At 41.4% G+C, this 25,712-nt stretch overlaps 1 protein-coding gene across 2 annotated transcripts in view; it reads right to left on the bottom strand.

The window, feature by feature from the left end:
- Positions 1–3,912: 3,912 nt before the first annotated feature.
- LOC147885328 (rhodanese-like domain protein) overlaps positions 3,913–25,712 on the bottom strand; it is a 41,007-nt gene continuing 19,207 nt past the window's right edge. Inside the window, exons 5-9 of one of the 2 annotated variants that reach the window (XM_087396928.1) lie at positions 21,855–21,936; positions 12,126–12,208; positions 11,875–12,007; positions 4,998–5,235; positions 3,913–4,859 (exon numbers count right to left, since the gene is read on the bottom strand). In XM_087396928.1, coding sequence (XP_087253054.1) covers positions 3,937–4,859; positions 4,998–5,235; positions 11,875–12,007; positions 12,126–12,208; positions 21,855–21,936 — 1,459 coding nt within the window. In that variant the 3' untranslated portion in view covers positions 3,913–3,936. The remainder of the gene's footprint in view (positions 4,860–4,997; positions 5,236–11,874; positions 12,008–12,125; positions 12,209–21,854; positions 21,937–25,712) is intronic. The other variant, XM_087396930.1, reaches the window with a different exon arrangement.

The following is a 25,712-nucleotide window of genomic DNA, read 5'->3' as shown; positions in this document are numbered from 1 at the left end:
ATCGGATATTATTTTCATGGTTGGACATGCATATTTCCATGTTTCCTACCTAAACCGTAAACTATAAATCCTAAACCTTAAACCCTAAATCCTAAACGCTAAACCCTCGATCCTAAATACTAAATGCTAAACCCTAAATCCTAAAAGCTAAAGCCTAAACCCTAAAATATCAAGTAAGATACTTTGATTAAGATCTAAACCCTAAACCCTACTGTAATGGTATAAAAGTAGGAAAAAATCAAATTCTACAAGCATTTTTTGAGAAACTCCCATTTTTTTGTGTTGATTTGTCTAAAAAATCAAAATGTAATAAATCCCCATTTCGAGGTATAAATTGGAAAAAATATCAAATGTGAAAATATGTTTTTTGGAAAAAAAATCAAAAGATTTTAAAAACTAGAAACCTTTTTTTAAAAACCCTAATTTTTTGTTATTAAATTGGAAAGAAACTCAAAATAGGACATGTTTTGAAAACTCACATTTTGGGTATAGATTTGAATAAAATTCAAAAATGTGAAAAAAAATTTAAAATTAGAGAGGAGGGGAGGGCTGAGGAGCTGAGAGAGGGATAGCTTTTTAAAGGTATCATTTATTTGCAAAAAAACACCCACATGTTGGGGCAAACCCCCATGTGTGGCACATGCCACATGTGGGTATAATAAGGGAAAGAGGGGAGAGTAGGGAGAGGGAGAGGGGGAGTACTAGGGAGAGGGAGAGGGGCGAGCATAGAGGAGGGGAGAGGAAAGGTGAGGGAGGGGGAGTAGAAAGAGGGAGAGGGATAGTGGGGATTAGGGAGAGGGGGAGAAGCCCCCCACCCACACACATACGAGACACATACACATGTGGCATGCGCCACATGTGGAGGGGGGGGGAGAGGAGAGTAGGAGAGGGAGAGGGAGAGGGAGAGGGAGAGAGAGGGAAGTGGGGGTGGAGGAGAGGGGAGAGGGAAGGTTAGGGAGGGAAAGTAGGCAAGGAGGGGCAATCGAATAGAGAAGGGGGGCGGCAAGGTGAGAGAGAGGGAAGTAGGGTGTGGAGAAGAGGGGGGAGGGAAGGTGAGGGAGGGGAAGTAGGCAAGGAGGGGCAGTCGAGCAGAGAGGAGGGGAGGGAGAGGTTGACATGAGAGGGGTGACATGAGAGTGGGGAGGGTCACTTAAGAGAGGGGAGGGGGGAGGGGGAAAGCAATATTCAAATATCTTTTAAAAGCAATTGTTCATAAGTTTTTCTTAACCTATTTAAAAACAAATGTAAATCCTTAGGATACCAAATTAGGAAAAGAACAATATCATAACTTTATATTTAATTGGCTAAAAATTATCAATAGTAAGATTTAATATAACACATAAGCCACAATTCAACTGCTATAAACACCAAAATTGCAAATGAGGTTCAACATACAAATTTTTGGACTTATGTAAAGTCCATTTTCAAAATCGGACCAAAGAAAATGATGAATATTGTATAACATATATCACTCCCAAAATTGCTAAATTTATTGACCTTGACACAACCATGCGAACTAGAAACTAGCTTTAGTAACTCTGAATTGATCGATCGCTCTTTTCTAATTCCTTCTCTACTTGTCACTATACATTTTTTGGAATCCCTGTTTCTTCTTTATGATGTATGGCGAGGAAAAGAAAGAGAAGCATATGTATAATGTTGAGGCATGGTTGAATAGACGAACATGACCTTTTGACTTACATAACTTTAATGACCAAAGAAGATTAACCACCACACAAGGGTATTTGAAGGCAAAAGACCTTACATGGTTTCTTAGAAAGAAAACCTCTCGTGATGATTTCAAGAAGTTTTATGCAAAGAGTTCATCTAAGAAGGTGATCAGTACAACCATTTTAATAAATTGGCAATCTTGCACATGAACTCACCACTACTTGAAAACTCTATATATTAATGTGCATTCAAGGGGCATTATTAAAACCCCTTATCTATAAATCATAAGGCTTTAAAATAACCCCTTACACCTGCTCTAACTTATGCTCTTACCTAATACCCCAACTTGAAAAACCTTCTGTAAATATTCTTTTAAGAATTCAAATGGCTACAATGAAGCCAAAAATTTGAAGCTCAAAAAGATTGTTTTACAAGTAAGAAAACTAGGGTGAGCTTTTAAAATATTATAATTTTCAAACACTTTTGAAATTATAAATTAGTTTTAAAGCTTGATTTTTTTTCCTTATCTTGAAGAATTTATCTTTGAACCTAGAGAAATTGTTTAGGACTTTTACTTAAACAAGCATCTAGATGAAAGTTTTATGAGCTATAGGATCAAGCTAAAAGAAAATATTGAAAAACCTTTCATAAATCTTAAAAATTATTGTCTTATAGCTAGGAAAAGTGTTTTGAGGATTAAAATTTTGTAACATGTTCTACAACTAAAAACTATGCTTGTATGTTTTATTATACTGACCCTAAAAATTGTGACTATTACGTTTTTCTAAGATTAGTCTTGTTTATGATAGTTTGAATCTATCATGTTTCTTCATTTATTTTGATGTTTTAAGTTCCATATATGAAAGTAAATTAATTCTAATAAAGATTGGGCAAAACAAAACTAGCACATTGAAATGTTTCACACACTAATATGAACTAGCACGGCAACTTTAGTGACTCAAAGATTTATGTAGAACCCTTTTAGAGACCACATAATGTCAAGCTCATCAAATTCAACCTAAGGACACATACTTCTCTTTTGACAAGAATCTTATTATGTTGTTTGTTTTGTCCTTTGCTTTTTTTTTTCTTACCTTAATCATTATTCACCATTTCATTGGATCATATTCAAAGTCCTATGTCACCGAGCTCAATCCATGATGCATCAAAGATCATGATTTTTGTTACGATGCATTTTTAAAATAAGTTCGCACATATATCATGATGATTGCACGAACTAGTTCACGAGTATTATGTAAGACTATAGTTGATGAGCTTTCTTATACAAAAACTATTTTGCACTATAGTCTTAGTACAATAATATTTTTATGATCAAATTTTCCATTACAGTTCATCTCATGAAAAGAAAACTAGATTCAAACAAATGCACTCAATATAAGCTTAACGTAGACCTCCTTGCAGCTTGTACGATTGCTCCAAATACAAAACAAAAATTGCATGTGATAGCTCTAAGAACATTTTATAGCAATTATATCAACAAAGGCAAGAATTAGAGCAAGCAAAAATGATCACCAATTAGATGCAAGCATGATCCACGTACAAAATCATGAAGCAGTAATGATGACTTCACATGCTAATCTCCAACTGGTCTTGATCCACAAATCCCCCATATTTCGCAATGCCCTATACGACTATGCTTGCAAATTCCTCCTAAGATGACTTGCAAATTATTGCCACGTTAAAAACGTGGTAGTTGTGAATACTAGGATCTTTATACGCCATGGATCCCACCAAATTGCAACATCAAGGCCATTGGCTGCTAATATCACCAAGTGTGTGCATGCTGGAATACTTTTCATCTATCGAGTTTTAGGCCAACAACAAAAATTTCAATGGCTCATATCAACGTGAATTCATAATGCTTTATACCTTTCAAGCAAACTATGATGAAGTTCGCACGACTACTCGGTCAAGTTCCAGACACTACCATCAATACAACTTGCAATACATCTACTCAACATCATCGATCCTAAACCCTAGCACCAATAGACCAGAGATACTACCAAAATGCGCGAGGAACCCTGGGAGATAGCAAAATACTCCAAACTCCAGGGGATGCTCTACCAGGTAAATCCGTAAGAAGGACAATAAACAAAGAGCCAGGATGAAACAGACGGAAATTGTTACTCGGATACCACATGCAGGCACAGAAGTGATTATAAGATTATTGGATTAGCCCATTCCTTTACATAAGAATTTGCGAAATGCCAAAAGCAACATCGTAATTTACAAAACAAAGAGTAGTTACAAAAACTGACTCAAAAATGCTTTGACTTGATTCATATACTCTTTCTGAGTTGGGACAATGTGACCCGAATTATGCTTCAGCACCACACAATGATCAGAGCTAAATATAGACAAAAGCTCCATGCTGGCATCCGTACTTATCTGTCGATCACATCCCTCAGTGTCACCGAACAGATGCAAGGATGGGCAGTTCAAAGGCAAAGAAGAAGAACCGGTTATCAAACCTTGATGTTCCTTTGCAGGGGACAAGAAGCCTGAACATAATATCACAAACCTAAACTCAAAGTCCTTCCCTTCAGCACTTAGAAGGCAAAGAGAAGCCGCAACAGCAGCCCCTTGCGAAAACCCCAGAACTCCATCAAAGGGCCCCAGCTCAGAAAAAACACTTTTGAGTCTGGCAAATGACATGGGCCAGCCTTCAGTCTGCTTTCTGTACTGAAACTGGTCAAATTCCATTACTGAATATGAAGACTGCTCAGCGGTTGAATAATCATCTTTTGAAGGCACTGTTCCTGAATCCAGCAAAGCCTGTGGAGGGCTTGCTTTAACATAATTAAACTCCTCAGCTGTGGCAGAAACCTGTACAGGCTCTCCTTCTAGATAGCAAGCAAAGTCATGTGGGTTTGAACTTAAAGATATCATTTCAGGAGTGACCAACCATGCAAACTTTTTGCGAGGTAAAATTACTTTTGCTTCAGTCTTTGCTGCCTGCCCTCCAGTTTCACTTTCTTGATATGTATATTTTTGTTTGGAATGGGGTGAGTATATTAATGGGACCTCATGTGGTGCATCTACAAAAACAAACTCAGCAATGTGTTTTAGCTTTTTGGTGAATGAAGCCAATCTCCCTTTTAGATTGGAGCCATTCTGTCTGAAACCATGCAAGCAGAGGATCCTGAGTCTTTGTTTGGTCGGCATTCCTGCATTTCCAAATGTCACTCTGAGAAAGCAGACATACACCCAGCAATATTATGTCGAAAACCACATCATCTGTCATTTCAACCACATTTCTTAAAGGCTGAATTCAAAGACGACTACAGTGAATAAAAAGCACATACCACATTCCATCTTCAGATGATGATCTTCAGGCCTAGTTTCCCTCCTAATGTCCAGCATATACAACCTTTTTGACTTTTCTTTTTCAGAGAATGGTTCGTTTACATTATGCCTTACAAAACTGTTATCACCTAACAGCCCCGATTGCTGAGTCGGGGGCTGCATGCCATTAGAATTCCTTCCAACCCTGCATAGCTCACAAGTATAACCTGGATTTCGTGCATCCCGGGATGTGTTGGTCTGGGATGAAGCAATACAGTGTTAGAATCTCAAGCTGCATTTTGAACAAGTTTTGCTGAGAAAAAGAATCCTTGCCAACAATTCAGAAAAGGAACTCCATGTTACCCTTACCAGTGTTACCAAAAAAACATGTTTCGGGCAGTCGAAATGCTTAGAAACGTTTGTGCCCAAAACGTAAACTTGGCACTTCCAGACAAGACTCTTGCCCAAAAAACTTTCTTTTTTTGGGAAATTTTTTGCAATTCTGAGTTGCCTTTTTTTGGGTGAAGGGGAGCTGTTTTTAATTCTTATATGTGTATGTGTATATGTGTATGTGTTATTTTTGTGTGAATGTGTTTTGGATTTGTTTATCATGATTCGTGTGTGTGCGCGTGCGCGCAAAGTCTCTGTATGTGCATGTGTGTGTGTGTGCGCATTGTGTATAAAGTCCATGTGTGTGCACTAGAGAGAGAGAGGAGAGAGAGAAAGAGAGAGAGAGAGAGAGAGTCTCATGGACTGCACAGCTATGAATGTAAATGCTTTCTTGATGCAAAATTAGTATCCAACATCTCTCTTGTCACAGATAAATATCCCATCCAATGGGGTATCCGAATGTGTCGCACAACCTGATCAAGAGGCTCAGCCACAAAAGGCAATGCCAGTCACACTCATGCAAAGGCAGGAGGTTAGATTTAATGGAATTCACTTCAGCCCAGCTGCAAGACCAAACAAATCAAGTGCTTGCATAATTTGCCAACCATCTGATTCTGAGTTCCATAGAAAAAAGATTCATCCGCATAAGCCTGGCTTACAAAAGAAGCGCCCCTTGGAAAATTCAATGATGCAAACACTACTTCAAAAATAAGGCATCCATATGCATCAACAGTTGGCAAAAAGCAAGGCACTAAGAGGATATCCTTGACTAACAGAGCAGCACAAGGTCCAAGAAGAAGAGAGGGCATCAGATAAGAGGCAACAAGCGGTGCCATCTTCATAGAGCCAGTAAACAACATTTTGCATTTTGGGTCTAAAGCCCGACCACCACATAACATCTACAATAAGATCCCATCTAACAAAGTCAATTGCTTTTTCAAGACCCACCCACCTCTTGGGACCAGGCATAACATGTAGAATTCGGAAAGTACTCCATTTTCAGATACTACATTACTTATAAATGTCCTTTGATAAATTGCCTCTTCAGGTAATTTGCATAAAGATGAAACTTCTCCTCTTCCTCTATCTCACCACCTATATAGTGTGCATTCTCTTTTTGAACAAGACAGACCATATGCTATTATTGATACATTCTACATCTTATTTGGTATGATGCCTTTATACCTAGATGAATCCAGAAACATTCCCAAACTCATCCTCTTAAAACACAACATAGTGCAGTTTCAATCTCACGATAGTCACTCATAAGATTGAAAACCATAAACTCCATCACGCATAGCAGGGACTAGCTACTATGACATCCCCACTGACGTCATCAGCACCCAACAGTGGGTGTAGACCATAGCATAAAAATATGCTCTCGAACATACAAATCCACACACCCACACATACTTGAGCATCCATTTATACAAAGTCTTTGTACTGAGTTTCTGTCGGCACTCCGGAGGTGAAGGGCAGACTCAGCCGTGACGAAGGCTAGCACTAATGGAGAAGGCTAATCAAAAAGTAGTCCAAAATCTCTTCATTCAAGCTACAACTGCTTGTGAAGTCTAAACGATTTCATTTTAGTCTCTCCCAAGCAAGCATCTAAATCTAGCTAATAGGGCAACGCACCATTTAAGATAGAAAGAATTATCGCAATACCAGCAGGCCGCAACTTGGACGAAAACTTCACAATGTGAAATTTGCATGCCCGCTAATACGGCCTTCCTTGTACAAAGAAATATATTACCTCCTGAGGTAGTCAATTAAAGAAATATGTTACCTATTTGGTATGATGCCTCTCCTGTCCAAAGAAATATGTTACCTCTTGAGGTAAATCAATTAAAGATCATTGTATTCTTCTAATTTTTTGTTGCGTGCTTAAATGCTTCATGAAGAATTGTTGTCAATGCCCTCTAATATGGTTAGTGTTGCCTTTTACATCTTGATGAGCATATTTGGCATATCCGATGCCAATGTAAGCATTTGCAATATTATCCTAATCTGTCTGCAGGGCACAAAACCATACTGGGTGTGCAACCCCATATACAAGAAATATGCATAATACCAACATTTTTAAAATCAACTTATATACCACAAAACCATACTGGGCAGGGTGCAACCCCATATCAGTGTAATCGGCCGCCAGTCTGACAAATATTAGCATAGGGGCATTTTACGAATCAAACACAGCAATCACTTTTTCCACAATGAAGACATAGTGCCAGAGAGACAAGCATCATAAATTATGTGCAGCAGAAATAACTCAATTGATCCCAAAATTCAACAAAAAACTCAAAATCAAGGCCATCCCAGCACCTGCAGGGATTTCAAGCGTTCCAACCTAGACGATGCCGCTTTAAACTCCTAATCAGTAAATCGCAAATCCAACGCATGCACCTCATCCTGATTCCTAGGAGAGAATTGGTTGAGCATTTCAAAGAAAGGTGTCCCACGTATCAACCTAAACAGGTAAAGGAGGAGGGGCTGCAAATAAATTGGCATAATATTGTTGCACCACATCATCAAGCTATTGATTATTCATCGTCCACAGGCCATTCCGATCAGCACCAATGCAATTAATGCATCCATCAGGAAGTATGCAGGATTTTGAAAAAAATCTTTGAAAAGCAACCTTTATCCTGCATGGCTTTCTAACGTTACAATTTTCTCAACTTTTGTTGATCATTCTCAACCAGCATCCTGAAAGCCAGCTTGTCCATTAAGGGACAATTGGCATTGCTGCACAACAGTAGTAAAGTACTGAATTTGACTTTTTGCATTTGCCACTTTTCACCGTAGGTCACCCAGTTAGCATTTCCCAAATTCTTTAATCAAATCCCATGCCCGATCTACATTGATTGAGGCATGCACTACAAGTCAGAAAATGAGAGCCTAGACCAAAAATTTGAAGGCATTGTGTGTCAAATAAGAAGTTGACCAATAATAGCCTTTTGCAGGGCAGTTGTACATCATGCAATGGAAGGCCAAAATGCAAAGTCATACATATACATTTGTAAGACTAGAATATGTCCAATCATACAAATTTAGATTTTTTGTTTTCTTTGAGAAAGTTTTAGCTATTGGGGCTTCTGCACCCGCGTAAGATAAATCAATGTAGTTGAACAACTGATCACCACTTGGACGAAAATTCAAAGAATTTGCATGTCCGCTAAGGTGATAGAAAATATACCTTTGTAAGACCAGAATATGTCCAATCATACAAATTTAGATTTTTTGTTCTTCAGAGAAAATTTTAGCTGTTGGGGCTTTTGCACCCGCGTGATATAAATCGAAGTAGTTGAACAATTGATCACCACTTGGATGAAAATTCAAAGAATTTGCCTGTCCGCTGAGGTGATGGAAAAATATACCTTTGTAAGACTAGAATATGTCCAATCATAAAAATTTAGATTTGCAAAGTCATACATACCTCAAAATGATCCGAAAAGTGCGAAGTATAATCCAAAGCCATCTCACAAGTAAAATTACCAAATTGCCATGCATGGAGCATGTACATCAATCCAATCGATCCCAATACTAAGTAAAGGCATTATGATGAAAGGTGTACCCATCAATAGCAAGCATAAGACGTTGCCATAAATCACAAGCATGCAAGAACCAGACATATGTCTCCACATGCCCGTTCTCTTCGTAGCATGTGAGATCGATGAGTACTACTATCCTCAGTGGCAGGGGAATTATTGAAATCCCCACATGACTTTTTAAGCATTAATAGAAGTTCTTTTCTCTGGGAAAAAAACTCAACCGCTTTGAGACATCAGTCAGAGAAGTCTTGTAAGCCGCAATACATCTAGATTCATGAAACTTCCAAGCTATGCGTAGATAAGAAAGACTTGGGTTGCAAATGAACCCAAAAGACTTACAGAATCAAATACTTTTTAGAAATACAACAGCTAGTATCTGTCTTTGCCACAAAGTTAAGCTCTCCTAGCAGAGATAGCAAGTGAAACCTTTTACGGGTGAAGGACAAAATTATATGAGCATTTGTCTACATAAGAAATCACAAACTTTTGCTGGAATTTATGCACGCATGTCTCATCCTCTGATGAAATAGAGAAAACAACTATCAACGGTGTGAACTAAAGGAATTTCTCTTAGTTTTCAAGCAACTACATTCATAACTGTCTATTTTCAATGTGATAACAGACCTTGGATCCCTAAAGATTCTTCTACTTGGATAGCAAACTTTGAAACTCCGTTCTTTATGGCCTTTAATACGCAAAAATCCTTGGAAGAAGGAAGTCAAAATTTTGTGCCTTTTAAGAAAATTCTCCTTAGTAAGGTAGTAGGAAGGACAAAGTACCAGCAATAGCCACATGTCCTAGCAAATTGTTAAGGAAAGGAGCAAACTATTGATTAGCGAAACCACAAGGACTACTAATAATAACTTGGGGCATGCATTGTATGCTTCTACCAATATCTACACAATTGAAGGCCTTTATTTCTAATGTTTTCATGTATGTCCAAGCAATCACAGGATGCTTCCAAACTCCTCTGACCCATTGAGAAAGAGTGTTCATAACTTGAGGTGACTTCAAAATAGAACTTGAACCTATCTTATCAAGACTAGAAGGTAATTTGGATTAAACTTCTTAGTCTTTGGTTTAGTCCTCCAAAACATAGGATGCTTTGACTAGCCTGTGATAAGCCGACTTCCCTTCTAAATTAAAACCACTAGGAAAGAAGGTATGTAAAGTTCTCATCCAAAAAAGTTCATGGGGCCTAGATGCCTTGAAAATTTATTTCAAATTAGCAAATTCTCTTTCTATATGCTCAATAGGAAAACAACAAAAGGATTCAAAACCTGATTTTGCCATTGCTGCATATAAGGGTTTCTAATATCCAATCAAAGAATACCTTTTATGGAATTTCCTAGCTTTCCCAACATGCTCTTGAAAATGGACAAAAGCAATTCAAAAAGGTTGACCTACATAAAGCATACTACTACTATGAATACTGTAGATAGCATAGAAGTGGTATGAATAGAACTAAGAGGTTGACGACTGCAAAGATGTTTACTCCTCTTAGACGTCTTAACTTATTAAGGATCCTTAAATCACTTATTTGTATAATTTGTATCAACCAATATCGACTTAAAATTTGGCCATCTGAGATAACCTTCCCCAAAATCATGAAGTTTAATCAAATTAAGAAACCAAATATATCTCTAAAAAGGGTTTCTCACATGTCTAGAAGCAAAACAACGGATATTTGTGTGTGTGCGCGCGTGCATGCGCGTGTGTGTGTAGATAGATAGATACGTACATGCATACATATATACATGTACATACGTATGTGTGAGATGGGAAGGAGCCGAAGAAGCTTGAGAGGGGCAGTTGGATTCTCAAAGCTTCAAAGGATACTGTCCTAAGGCAGCCACTTCTCTCAGAGTCTATCAATCCTGAGGGAAGGCAAGATGCTTCAAAAAGAAAAGAGGGAGTGTGGGAGGAGAGCGGTGAAGATTTTGAGCATGGAGGGAATGGAAGAGGCATGGAGAGCATGGGACTGCCTTGCTGTCCAAAAATGCAGTCAAGCTGTTGTGAAGCCCACACAACTGGGCAGGTCCCATGCTGAGGCCTTTGGCTGGCCTAAAGGAGTTGTGGAGGGCTCAGACCTTGGATGAGGAACTGCAAAAAGGTGAAGGCGGAGAATATTGATTCATTGTGACAACTTGCATTTTTTTTAAAACCTTCGTGGACTGATTAAAATCATTTGCCTTGAAGTTAAAATTATTGGCAAAAATTTGTCTTGCTCGCTTGCCCTTCACGCAAGGTTCGCAAATGTCCAGTTATCTATGGATGGCAAGTAATTGCTCCAACAGTCCATTCTTTTGTATATGTGACTATGTTGTGACGAGTAATAATGATACGACGTTTGGTCTTCGATCTCTGTATGAAAAGGCCATACCCACTCCTTTCTATACGTCATCTATTTGAAAGACACAACTATCCACTCATCAACATTGTGCTTAAGTCTCTAAGAACGTATTACATTCATGTTCATAGGTCACATACATAGATGATATTCAGGGCATAGCCTAGCAAAAAAGGTGCACATATGCAATAGGTCATGGGTTTCTTTTCCCCTTAGCCATCCTTGAGGGTACACTTTGAAAGGTCACCGAGCCCAAGGTAGGAAAACAGCATGATTGGGCCTCTATAGGATGTATTTGTATATCTAGATGAATCCAGGAACATGCCCAAACTTCCTCTAGAACCACACCTCATAGTGCAATTTCAATCTCATGATAGTCGCTAAAACTATAAGCATGATTGGGCCTGTGCAGGATGGTTGTAAAGCTGCATCACACATGGCAGGTGACTACACACACGCACACACATATATATATTCACTGAATCACACATGGCAGGTGACTACGTACACACACACACATATATATTTCAGCAGCAAAAAATAATTTTGTTGAGGAACAACGCAGGTGAGAAATCTAATCATATCATACATTGACAAGAGGCAAACCTGACAACTGCTGCAGATCAACACCAACATTCGACAATGAGAGCAACGAAACCTGGAGGTATAATCATCAAAAGAGTCCCCGCAACTCATGCACAATCCAATCACCTCAGAGGATGCGCTGGCAACTGCCACCCTGGAGGAATACGACCCAGTCTTTCAAGTTCCAATAGTATTATTTGAGCACATGAGCTGGTTTAAGTGATACACCAATTTAGGGAGCAATATAAGCCCATGAAAGGAAAACCATGTACCTATGATCAAACACGAAATTCTTGCCCTTGAAATACCCCCCATCAGGAAAGGCCTCCAAATACCGTTGAATTCCACCAGAGAGCTGCAAACAAAACATAAGGAAGCTTCTTTTTAAAAAAGAAGGTGACCCAACACAGTCGACAGGATAACATACTAAGACTTATGAACATACAGGTTTCCAAGAATAAAAAAGCAACTGCTCATTTCCATGGAAAAATAAAGAACCCAAGTTTCGCTCTTTCTTCTTTAAAAGCACATCTTGCAAGCAGAACAAATTGTGAAAGTTTTACCTATACTTGAAAAGAAACTAGCAACACCACCAATGCATAACCATGCCAAGTGACACAAAGGGATCCAGAAAGTCTTAGTGCCAGTCCTAAGAAGAAGAAAGAAGAGCTAGACATAGAGCACCATACACTTTCTTGACACACATTTAAAAGTTCTCTGCTTGTTTCGAATCGTCTTGGGAGTATTTGATAGCTTATAAACTGAGGTTAACTGTTCTAATACTATAAGCCTATCAACGAGGTTGTGAGTAAACATTCTTAAACTTGAGTCTTTGAGCAGTGCAATCCACTTTATGAACCTTGCATCTCTTCACATGCTCTAGGATTGAGCCCATAATTGCTGGATCCACCATTTCCAAAGATACTTGGATGGCCGCAAAGGATGGATGGGACGAAATGCCTTCCCACTTCAAGTGGCGTTTGGGGTCTAAATGGATATTTGACAAGCAAAAAATACTGCACAACAACTGTCGGCCCAAACCACACTGAAGAAGAAATATACAGCCAAACACATGAGTCAAGGATCATTCAATTTTAAGAAGAAATTCCTGAAGGATTTTAAAAGCCACAACCTTATAGGACAACCATAAGACAGCCTCTTCAGGTGAGATCATAGTTATGCATGAACTCTCAAGATTATGGCATACAGCAATACTACATAAATGGGGAACATACCAGCTCAAGTAGATCCTAAAACTTAATGGACTTTCTAGTCAATGCACAAGGATATATTGTAAAATATTTTCTTCTAGCTTTGTGTTTATACAAAACCTTTCAAAAAGATATTTAAAGTAAGTCACATGCAAAGTCCTTCCAGGACAAGCCTACTTTACCCACTTCAAAGTATGGTAGATCGTCGCTGACCCATTGCTCTCCTTGGAACCAAAAAATCAGCTTCTTGTTGCGACACAGGCCTCTACTGTCTCATAGGGGCCTAATGCCCCAAAAATGTGGAAGGAAGATAAAAGGGGGCAAGGCCCCTTAGTCTATGGACAAAAGGATCACTGCCATGTACAAAAAATATTCAGATACATATCGGGGAGTGAAGAGTCCCCTAGATCATGTTAGATTAAGGGACTGTTTGGACAAACTCAAATCACTCATTGATCTCCCTCATAGACAGCAGCAAGCACTCACTGAAACTAACACAGAGAAGAAATAGAACTCAGTATACTCATCCACAAATTGTGAGAGAACTGCTCAGAAAAGATCCAAGTACAAACAGCCAATGGTGCTGGATAAAATAGCAGTCAAGGATGGCTGCTCCTACTGAGACCTACACGACAGATGATCTGCTACACTCTACACAATTTGTGGGGTCATCACAGTCTTCAGTAGCTGCATAGGAATGACACAAAACCTGGAGCCTGCCCAAAATACCCAACTTTGTCTGCTGTAGAAACCCGGTTGCGTCTGTGGATCTAGCCGACTGGATCCTGACCTCATTGGTCTCGTTTCTGCTCTTCTCACAGGCGCCTACTGCCTGGGCTATAAATAGGCCCTCGCAGTCCACTAACCATGCTGTATTTGCTGCCCTGTTGCAGGCAGACGTGCCATGTGCCCAGCTTGACTTCCAGGTACTTCCAGTCCACCAAACCTGCTGCAAACCATGCATAGACCTTCTGTCCACGTAAGACACTCGCCTACAGTGCCCTGACCCCTTATCCTCTTGATATGGGCTCATAGGTGGGTCAGTGACACACCAGAGCCTCTCTCAATGACTCGACTTGTGGCCAATGCCCATGCATTTGGTGCTGCTCTCTAGGAAGAGCCTTAGCAAAAATAGGGAAATATTGTCCTCTTGGACAGTAAATCAGCTGCACGATCTCGTCTTGGATTAGCTCCCGAATGAAGTAATATTGAACCTCCATATGCTTCATACGGGCATGGAACACCGGGTTCTTTGCAATCACTATGCAATGCATGTTGTTGCACATGATCACGGTCACCGTCTCCTGAAGAACTCCCATGTCCTCCAAAATCCATCTGAGGCAAATGGACTCGCATGCTGCCAAACAAGCTGCCTTGCATTCTACCTCCTGGATGATAGTTCAACCCTCAGCAAACATGAAGCAGAAACCTGAAGTTGAGCACCGTGTATACCATTCTTCAGCCCAATACGAATCACAAATTCCTCCATAGCGGAGCGATAATGTGATTCTATAGCTGGGTGTGCCTTTGAGGTACCTAAGAACCCTGAATCCAACCTTCATGTGATCCTCCCTTGGTTTGTTGGTTGAGAACTAACAGAGTACTCCAACTGCAAAAGCTATGTCAGGCTTGGTATTACTTGAATACTAAGCCTGACAGCAACACTACCAACCATTCTCCTGCATCCGCCAGCTAAGACATTTCTTGCTACTCAGCTTGGTCCTGTCCACCATTGGGATTGGTGCTTCTTTGCAATCCTGCATCTGAAATCTTTTCAGTAACCTCTCACAGTACCTCTCTTGACAAATGAAAAGGTTGGCAAGAGAGGTGGTGCTTCGTTGGAGTTGGTGATAGTACCTCTCCATAGGAGTTGCTTAACCACACCACAAACTCATCTCCTAGAAAAAAACATAGCTGCTAGAGTCAACTCGCACCTTGGAAACAAGCCTGGAACTAGCTGGAAATTTCAATCACACCAATAAGGATGGATCGCAGCACTCTAGAGCAAACCGCAGATGGGGTAGACCTCGTCTAGAAGCTGGAAACTCCAGACAGCGCGTTAAAAACCCAACCATGAAGCTGGTAGGTGAATCACTGTAGAGAGATGGGAGAGGGAGAGAGTGAGAACAAGGAACAAGAACACAGCATTGAGAGCTAGAAATAAGAGATGATGTCCCCCACCCCCGCAAAAGTCTTTATTGCAATACAAATCTCTTTGTACAAGGGGGCTCACATGGGGGCATAGTCTAGCTACAATTCTCAATACAACTTCGAGCCTAGAGGCACTTATTTTTAGACTAGGCCAGCTGACTAGAAAGCATGTGGTTTCTAAGAGCTGGGCCTGCTTTTCTTACCTAAAATAGGCACCTTCTCTAGACAATCGAACTTTCTCCAAAAACTTGGGCTTTCCCAAAAAACAAACGCTTTTCTCCATTGAGTGGAGCACCTTTTATACTTTTACCTCGAGTGGGCCCTTCATTAATTGGGGCGCCATTTGTCTTCTGCTTTTCCCCTTGAAAAGTGGACGAATTTAATACTCTCCAAAGTCCTGCACCTTGCACAAACAATATCCAACACTTTAAGCCATTAAGGGTTAACCAAATGCATGCATTATAGTTCTTGGACTAATCCTAGTCCCTTGGTGTATTCATGCAACTAAGCACTTCTTGCTGTCCCCAATGGTCACATGTGAAAATGTGTGAGTTGTAGTCCCTTGAACCAACTCTTGTTGTTGGACATGTGTTTGGAGGCTTTGCTATCCGCGTACCATCCATCAATGTCCTCACTCACACTGTGAGCTAAGTGATCTGCCTTCTTCTTCCGATAGTCCTTCGCTATGTGGCCTAGCTTCTCAAAGTAGAAACATTTCTGATCCCGGTTCCTCTTCTTCTTGTCTCCATTGTTGTATGACTTGCCCCCCTTTGAGTCGTTGTCGTCTTTGGGCTTGCCTTTTCTAGGCTTACCCTTTTGACCTTTATGTTTTGCAAGGAAGGCCTGTCACTAGATCTGTCGAATTTCGTTTCCCACTTTGTTCTTGGGAAAAAGGGCACTAGCTCTTCAAAAATGACTGGTGCCGACCGGTGCCCTGCAATCATGGTCATGATAGAGCCAATGTAGTTTCTAGAAAGCATGCCGAGCAAGAGTCTAGCAATTCTTACTGAATCTATCTTTTGACCAACGGCGGAGAGTTGAGCTCTTATCACCTTCATCATGGTGCCGTGCATTTGAACCAAGTCCCCCACATCCTTATGCCGTGCTCTTGTCCACGTAAGACACTCTCCCACAGTGCCATGACCCTTGTGGGCTCACAGGTGGGTCAGTGACACTCCAACGCCTCTCTCAATGACTCAACTATGGCTGATACCCATGCATTTCGTGATGCTCACTGGTAAAAATAGTGGAACTGTTGTCCTCTATTGGACAGGACATCCACTCCACGACCTGGTCTTGGATTAGCTCCCAAATGAAGTAATATTGAACCTCCATATGCTTCATACGGGCATGGAACACCGGACTTTCCAATCATTATGCAATACATGTTGTTGCACTTAATCACGGTCACCGTCTCCTGAAGAACTCCCATGTCCTTCAAAATCTATCTGAGGCAAATGGACTCACATGCTGCCGGACAAGCTGTCATGTATTCTACCTCCTAGATGGTGCACTTTGCAAACATGAAGCAGTAACCTGAAGTTGAGCACCATGTATCCCATTTTTCAGCCCAATCCAAATCACAAAATTCTCCATAGCGGAGCGATACGTGATTCCATAGCTGGTTGTGCCTTTGAAGTACCTAAGAACCTTGAATCCAACCTTCATGTGATCCTCCCTTGGTTTGGTTGAGAACTAACAGAGTACTCCAACTGCAAAACCTATGTCAGCCTTGGTATTAGTTGAATACTAAGCCTGACAGCAACTACCAACCATTCTCCGTTCTACTACTGCATCTACCAGCTAAGACGTTTCTCATTGCTCAGCTTGGTCCTGCCCACCATTGGGATTGGTGCTTCTTTGCAATCCTGCATCTGAAATCTTTTCAACAACCTCTGACAGTACCTCTCTTGACAAATGAAAATGCTGGCAAGAGAGGTGGTGCTTCGTTGGAGTTGGTGATAGTATCTCTCCATAGGAGTTGTAGTGAAACCTTAACCACACCATAAACTCGTCTCCTAGAACAAAACGTAGCTGCTAGATTCAATTCGCACCTTGGAAAAAAGCCTAGAACTAGCTGGAAACTTCAATCGCAGCAAGGATGGATCGCAGCACTCTGCAGCAAACCGCAAATTGGGTAGACGTCGTCTAGAAGCTGGAAACTCTAGACAGCGCATTACAAACCCAACAACAAAGCTGGTAGGTGAATCATTGTAGAGAGATGGAGAGGGAGAGCGTGAGAACAAGAACACAGCATTGGGAGCTAGAAATAAGAGATGACTCCCACCCCCACCCCCCACGAAAGTCTTTATTGCAATAGAATTCTCTTTGTACAAGGGAGCTCACATGGGAGCACAGTCTAGCTACAATTCTCAATACAACTTTCAGCCGAGAGGCCCTTATTTTATAGACTAGGCCAGCCAACTAGAAAGCAAATAGGCACCTTTCTCTAGACAATCATGCTTTCTCTAAAATCTTGGGCTTTCCCAAAAACAGGAGCCTTTCCTCATTGAGTGGAGCACCTTTTACACTTTAGCTCAAGTGGGCCCTCCATTAATTGGAGGAATTTAGCACTCTACAAAGTCCCGCACCTTGCACAAACAATATCCAACACTTTTAACCCATTAGCGGTTAAGTAAATTCATCCATTCTAGTTCTTGGACTAAACCTAGTCCCTTAGGGTATTCAAGCAATTCAGCACTTCTTGTTGTCCCCAATGGCCACATGTGAAAATGTGCAAGTTGTAGTCTCTTGAACCAATGGACATGTGTTTGGAGGCTTTGCTATCCGTGTACCAGCCATATTTGAGCAACGAACTATAGTTTAGTGATATAGGGGTAGTAGATTTGGCCGGTAGCATATCATCCACACCCTATGGGCCACTTCGAGCAAGGTGTAGAGTGATCTAGGATGACTACCAAAAGGTGGTAGAATTTTGCAAGGACAACCTGCAGGCAGTTTTTACACTTTCATGGATCGAGGGGTCCGTTGGTTGTATAGTCTCCTACTTTGGTTGTTGGCACTGGTTTCTAGGCCATTCTAGGTAGTGAGCTGCGGTCCTGAGTAGCAGGGTGCATAGAAGCCCCTTTGGATTGGTCAAGCGTCCCATGGACTGCTGATTTGTATCATCTTCATTTTCTAAATTCCAATAGAAGGTTCTTTTCTTTGGAAAAGGAGTGCTTTGAGTTTATTGCGCTGTGCTAGGTTTGCTGCCCAAACAGTCCCTAAATCTAACATGGTGTAAGAGCCTCGTCAGCAACTCCTATGATACCCCTCACCCTTGGAGGAAGGAGCCCCTCCAAAGATCGGGGCGACCCCGTTTGAGGAAGATGATTTCTGCATTCAGTGCAAAGAAGGACGATCTCCCCCCTGAAGTCTCATCATGGCTGTTCGATATCCAATCCCAAGCTTGGGGGAAGCAAGTAGACCTGATGGTCGAATTGTCCTCTCTGAAACATGAAAGGTCGGAGCCACCTAGTGGTGAGATTGGTTTGGGAAATCATGGCTGCAATTGAGATGATGCCACAGCCCACTACAAATGTGACGGGGGTTGTTACACCGATAGATCCAATGGCAATGAGAGATTGGGTGATGCATGATGCGGAGGCCCTGGCCATCATCATTGTACCATTGTAGATTGTGTTTTCCAACATATTCGGCTCCCGGCCACCTCCCTCGGTGCATGGACGATCCTCAAACACATGTACGAAGTGAACAATGCTGCGAGGATCCACGATCTTGAAACATAGCTCTACAACATGCATAAGGATGAGGGGGACTCAGTTCAAAAGCACGGCACCAAGATGAAGGTGATAAGAGCTCAACTCTCTGCCTTTGGTGAAAAGACAGATTCAGCCAGAATGGTTAGACTTTTGCTCGGCATGCTTTTTAGAAACTACAAGGGTTTGGTCACGACCATGATTGCAGGGCACCGCTCGTCACGAGTCACTTTTGAAGAGCTAGTACCCTTTTTCCCAAGAAAATTTTGGGAAGAGAAATTCGATGGATCGAGTGACATGGCCTTCCTTGCAAAAGGTAAAGGTGAAAAGGGTAAGCCTAGAAAAGGCAAGCCCAAAGATGACAACGACTCAAAGGGGGCCAAGTCATACGACAATGGAGACAAGAAGAAGAGGAACCGGGATCAGAAATGTTTCTACTCTAAGAAGCTAGGCCACATAGCGAAGGACTATTGGGAGAAGAAGGCAAATCATAAGAAAAAGGAGGGTGACAAGCCCAAGGAAGAGTCAAAGTCAGATTCAACGGACATGGTGAAAGAGGAGCTCCTTCTGGCTTCATTGAGCAATGCTTAGCTCACATAGTGAGTGAGGACAGTGATGACTGGTACGTGGATTGCAAAGCCTCCAAACTCATGTCTAATAACAAGAGTTGGTTCAAGGGACTACAACTTGCACATTTTCACATGTGGCCATTGGGGACAGCAAGAAGTGCTCAGTTGCATGAATACCTTGGAGAAAGCTCGACTGTCTAGAGAAAGGTGGCTATTTTAGGCAAGGAAAGCAAGCCCAGCTCTTAGAAAGCGCATGCTTTCTAGTAGGGTGGCTTAGTCTATAAAATAAGCGCCTCTAGGCTCGAAATTGTATTGAGAATTGTACCTAGACTGTGCTCCCATGTGAGCCGCATTGTACAAAGAGATTTCTATTGCAATAAAGACTTTCGCGGGGTGATCTCTTATTCCTAGCTCCCAATGCTGTGTTCTTGTTCTCACTCTCTCCCTTTCCCATATCTCTAAAGTGATTCACCTTCCAGCTTGATTGTTGGGCTTGTTTCCATGGTACGAATTGACTTTAGCAGCTACATTTTGTTCGGGGAGGTGAGTTTGTGGTGTGGTTAAGGTTTCATAGCAACTCCTATGGAGAGGTACTATCACCAACTTAAAGGAAACACCACCTCTCTTGCCAATATTTTCATTTGTCAAGAGAGGTATTGTCAGAGGTTGCCAAAAAGATTTCAGATGCAGGATTGCAAAGAAGCACCAATTCCAATGGTGGGCAGGACCAAACTGAGCAATGAGAAACGTCTTAGTTGCTAGATGCAGTAGTAGACCGGAGAACGGTTGGTTGTTTGCTGTCAGGCTTAGTATTCAACTAATACCAAGCTTGACATAGCTTTTGCCATTGGAGTACGCTGTACCAAGGGAGGGTCACCTGAAGATTGGATTCAAGGTTCTTAGGTACCTCAAAGGCACAACCAGCTATGGAATCATGTATCGCTCCGGTGTTCCATGTTGGTATGAAGTATATGGAGGTTGAATATTACTTAATTCGGGAGCTAATCCAAGACGAGGTCTTGGAGCTGATGTACTGTCCAATAGAGGACAACATTTCCGCTTCTTTTGCCAAGGATCTTCCTAGAGAGCAGCACCAAACACATGGGCATCGGCTATAGTCGAGTCATTGAGAGGTGTGCTGGAGTGTCACTGCCCACTTGTGAGCTCATATTAAGAGGACAAGGGGTTAGGGCACTATAGGAGAGTGTCTTACGTGGACAAAAGCACGGCATAAGGATGAGGGGGACTCAGTTCAAAAGCATGGCACCAAGATGAAGGTGATAAGAGCTCAACTTTCTGCTGTTGAGCAAACGAGAGATTCATCCAGAATGGCTAGACTGATCGTCAGCATGCTTCCTAGAAATTACAAGGGTTTTGTCACGACCATGATTGCAGGGCACCGGTTGGCACCAGTCACTTTTGAAGAGCTAGTGCCCTTTCTCCCAAGAACAAACTAGAAAACAAAATTCGATGGATCTAGTGACAAGGCCTTTCTTGCAAAAGCTAAAGGCAAAAAGGGTAAGCCTAGAAAAGGCAAGCTCAAAGATGATAACGACTCAAAGGGGGGACAAGCCATATGGCAGTGGAGACAAGAAGAAGAGGAACTGGCATTGGAAATGTTTCTATTGTGGGAAGCTAGGCCACATGGCGAAGGACTATCGGAAGAAGAAGGCATATCATAAGCAAAAGGAAGGTGACAAGCCCAAGGAAGAGTCAAAGTCAGATTCAACCAACATGGTGAAAGAGGAGCTCCTTTTGGCTTCATTGAGCAATGCTTAGCTCACATAGTAAGCTATGATGTTGGCCACCATTCCCAAGCACAATCCTTCGGAGGGAGCTCAGGCCTCTCCTCCGAAGAATGGACTTTTGTCCTCAAGATCCAAGCAAGTGATACTGAGGCCATCTATCCTTTTGGCTGGAGAGACCGTCTCAATGTGGAAAGCATGTGGTCCCCCCAACCAAGTTGCCGTGCCCAAAGTGTAGTCTTGCCTGGTACGTCACATCCTGCCCACCATCTTAAGGGAGCACTGCCAAATCCTTTGAGTCCCTACGCAATGTTTTGTGTAGATCTAGGTCATCCAACTTCCATGTTTGTAGCAATAATGATATTCTTGCCTTTGGAATAAGATCCTCGTGCTTTAGCATACAAAATAATACAAGGTAGACATTGAATTTGTCTCCAATAACTTTCCTCTGACTTCACCCACGATGTATAACCCTAGAATATCAAGTTTGACTAGGTCAAGTTACACCTTAACTAAATTTGGAAAACAATTGAACGCCTTAGTTGTTGATTGTACTTCATGTTGTTTCAAACAAAAAGCAAAGACAAGTTCCAAGTAAGCCACGACCTGAAAGACATTTTCAAAGCCTTTCCCTTTATTCTTCAAATATGCGGAAGCCATCTCGCACCGAACTCCACCTGTGCAATACCTAGGAATGCCATGCCACAAGAAAAATTTACATTCATTATATGAGCTTGCTTTAAAACTTTTACAGTACTCAAAGTCATTGGCAAAAAGAAAATTCATATAAAAAAGGCTAGCAATACGCCCACACGTTTGGACAAAACATAGCAAAAAGTCCGAATTCAATGTGAATGTGCATCTCGTATATACAAGCAACTCTTACTACTGCGGATTTGATTTCCAGCTTATCAAAGTGTGCCATGCCTGCTGCGATTGGTTTTAGAACTACCATTTTATTGAAGAGAGACTTCCCGAGGTCTCTAGATTGGATTTCAAGAAAAGTGCTTCTTTATGGAGAAAGGCCGTAAAAGCTAGCTTTTGTAAAAAGTAGCCTATTCTAGGCTAGAAAGCAGGTTTATCTGTTGGAAAAGCACAAGCTAGGCCTAGCCTATAAAAGAAGAGCCCCTAAGCTCTAAGCAGTATTCATGCTCCCTCTGTGAGCCAGTTGTGCAAAGTTATTCTAGTGCAATAAAGACGTTCCGGGCAGCCAGCCCTTCTTTCTGGCCCCTGGTGATGTGTTTTTTCTCTCCCCCCTCTACTCCCTTATTCTCTCTCTACAACAAATTGTTTCTCAGCTCCCCCATTGGTATTCCTGCTCGTTGTTCAGAGTTTCCAGCTTCCAAACATTCTTTCTTCAAGTGAGATTGTTCCTAGGTGCTGCGAATTGACTTCCCTTTCTGCGATCTGGTTCCCAGCCAATCCTGGCCTTGTTTCCTTGAATGTGAATTCACCAGGGAGCTGTGTTTTGATCGTGGGAGCTGCATTAAGGTTTGGTTAAGGTTTCAATGGTACCAGAGGTCAGCCTCTTGCCACTTTCCTTTGTGGCCACAATCCAAGAACTACTTAGATTCAGTGATTTGGAGATATTCCAACCGGAAGAGAGATTTTCGATGCCAAGATCCAGACAAGGAGTCCCTCTTTGATTCCAATCCAGCTCCGCCTGTTCCGCTCGTGTGTTGCAGGCCTTTGGAGCTGCAATTGACTATTTGTTTACTATTCTTCAGGGCTGATTTACTGGTCAATCGGTTGAACCATACAACCAAAAGCCACTCCCACCCTTACTTCATCACGCATTGGGTCAGCTTTTGTCTTCACCCATAACACATTTACCCCCTTGTGAGGAGTTGGGCTTTGCAATTGGCTATTTTGTCTCAACCAAGCTTTGAATCAGTTTGGGTTGGAATTTTCATCTCGCACATCATGGTTTCGGAATATGGCAGTTCAGCCACTAGACGCCCCAGTCAAAGGTGTCCCTTAGAACCTGATGATAATTTAGATGAAGAATTTGTTGAGGCCAGAATCTAGGAGTACCAGCCCTTCAAGCAAATACCTCGATTGTAGCACTTATTTGAGGAGATTATGTGCAAGCAAGCTACTTAAGTTAATCAAAGGCATCATCCTACTTCTTTTACCTCAAAAGGATCCCAAGGACAACGCCATTCTTAAAAAGGCATTCCCAAAGTCCTTCACCATTCTGAAAGTACTATGCTTCAAGAGAAAGAAGAAGGGACACAAAGCCCCATAGAAGTCGGAGTAAGAAGAATGGGCGAAGATCCCCAAGTTCCAACACGCCCTCCATGGTTGTTAAGACACCAATGTCTTATGATGATACAATTAAGACACGAGTCTTACCTTAAAATACATTTAGACACTCTTGAAATTTTGTAAAACTTGAAAGCTCTAAACATTTGCACTTTGGGACTTTGGACTTTGGAAATTACACTTTGGCACTTTGGACCGTGCAAATTGGCCATCCATCACTGATGTCAACAACGGAGTTGAGTTCGATAGAGGATCGATGGTGACTTTGGAGCTAGCAGTGACAATGACCTAGTAAATCCAGATTAGGATGAGTATTGAGAGACTTGACTCAAGAGTCGAAAGTTTCCTTTCAATTATATGTATCAGGCTTCACATTTCATTCATGTCCCATTGACAAATAGATTGTTGGCATGGTATTTATTTTTATTAATCTATGATGATTCACCTATCATCTATGTAGCCATCTGGGCTCTTGTTAAGTTGTCATTTGGATTTTTTAATATGGAGATTCAATTAAACTTTAAACTTTAAAGTTGTGAGTCGTCTCGAGTGTTGAGTCTTAATTTTTAGCTTTTAAGTCTTGAGTCTTAACTTGCAAGCCCCTAAGTCGTGAGTCTTAACTTTTAACTTTTAAAATGACGAGCCTTGACTCTTAACTACATTGTACATTGTTACTTCTTGCATTGTTTAAGTGTAGCTTAGTGTACTTCTAGAATCTAGTAGTTAGCTATGTTATCAAGTTGTATACTTCCATACTTAAACATACATACATACACACATACATTTATTTCATTAAAAGTTTATTATTATAACTACAATGATGTGTTTTATGTGTCTCATCATTAAGACACTTTAGGCACTCGTGTCTGAAGCATGTCTGACGTGTCATGTCTTAACGTGTCTTACAAGCATGACGCCCTCGTCGAGCAGTTCTTCTTCTTCTTCTTCTTCTTCTTCTTCCACATTTAAAGAGCATTCTCCTCGTGGACGAAAAAGGAAGAGATCCAAATCCAGAAGCAAAGACTTCAAAGAATGGTAAGTCCGTCAAGTTCACCACTTTTGATATAAAAGTATGGAACAAGTGAAAAAGCTTTGCCAATTCATCCGCCAATTTGATATAACTTTCAAAATAGGACATTATCGAGAGAAGTCAAAGTTGAAGATTGTAAGTCTACGTCTTACAAACAGCGCCAACACATGGTGGGGAGATCTCTTAGTTGCAAATGAAGTGCCAAAGAACTGGCATGATTTTAAGAAACCGTTTTATGAGGAGTTCTTACCTAAAAATTTCTTCAATGATGTCCGCACAACCTGGGAAAGGGTAAGTATTACAAGTTCAGATATTGTCGAGACTTATAATCAGAAGTTTTGGGCGACTTACCTTCAGCTCACTCCCTTCAAGGATATCTCAGAAAAGACTAAGCTTCGAAGTTCGAACTTATAAGTATGGTTTACATGGTTGTTGGATATATTAGATTTGATTGCATGTAATATAAGTTCACGTAAAGCCAAAGAGATGATCTATTATGAAGGAAATCAAAATCTCTGGGACAACAAAGTACACAATATTGACCTACCTGCTCAGCCCTACCAGGCCTGTTGCAGTTGTACAAGAAAAGAGACCACTAAGGTCGACTATGAGGCTCAACACACAATTGAGCTCTACAAGACTACGTGACTGAGAAACAGTCAACTATGGCAACCACTGGTCGCTCCAACACGAGAATTCTTGGCGAGGAAGACATGCACTACAGCAAACCTCACGACCCCAACATTTGCCTCTATATAGGCGTCTTGCTTACGAGCTGCCTCCATGCTGACTAGCTTCCACCAGCTAGGCTTGCCTCTCAAGCCTTCCCTAGCATCTACATGATGGAAATATTCCAATCCAAGGGCTCTCCCCAATAGGCCAAGAGCCTTCTACTTTTTGCCGTCCCATGCTTGCATCTTCTTGTGACCCTGATTGTTGGCTGGCTTCTTCTCAGAGCCAGATACAACACCCCACAGGGCTTTCTCCATGAACAAGAGACGTACCAATAACTGCCAAGAGGGGAAGTTCCGACCATTGAACTTCACTACTGAAGTGTCCAGAAGTCCTCTGGTAGCCCTAGCAAATGTTTCCATTGTTTATTGCAATAATAGCTACCCACGCAAGCTTGCAAGTATGTCGAGAGCAAAAGCCCTCCTTCTGCATGTGCT

The sequence above is a fragment of the Dipteris shenzhenensis genome, chromosome 25 (assembly GCF_047967505.1).
Source record: "Dipteris shenzhenensis isolate YYH24624 ecotype China chromosome 25, Dip_SZ_1.0, whole genome shotgun sequence".
In the NCBI taxonomy this organism is placed as follows: Eukaryota; Viridiplantae; Streptophyta; class Polypodiopsida; order Gleicheniales; family Dipteridaceae; genus Dipteris; species Dipteris shenzhenensis.
Note: the sequence above shows the minus strand (reverse complement) of the source record. Positions and strands in the feature narration are given on the sequence as shown.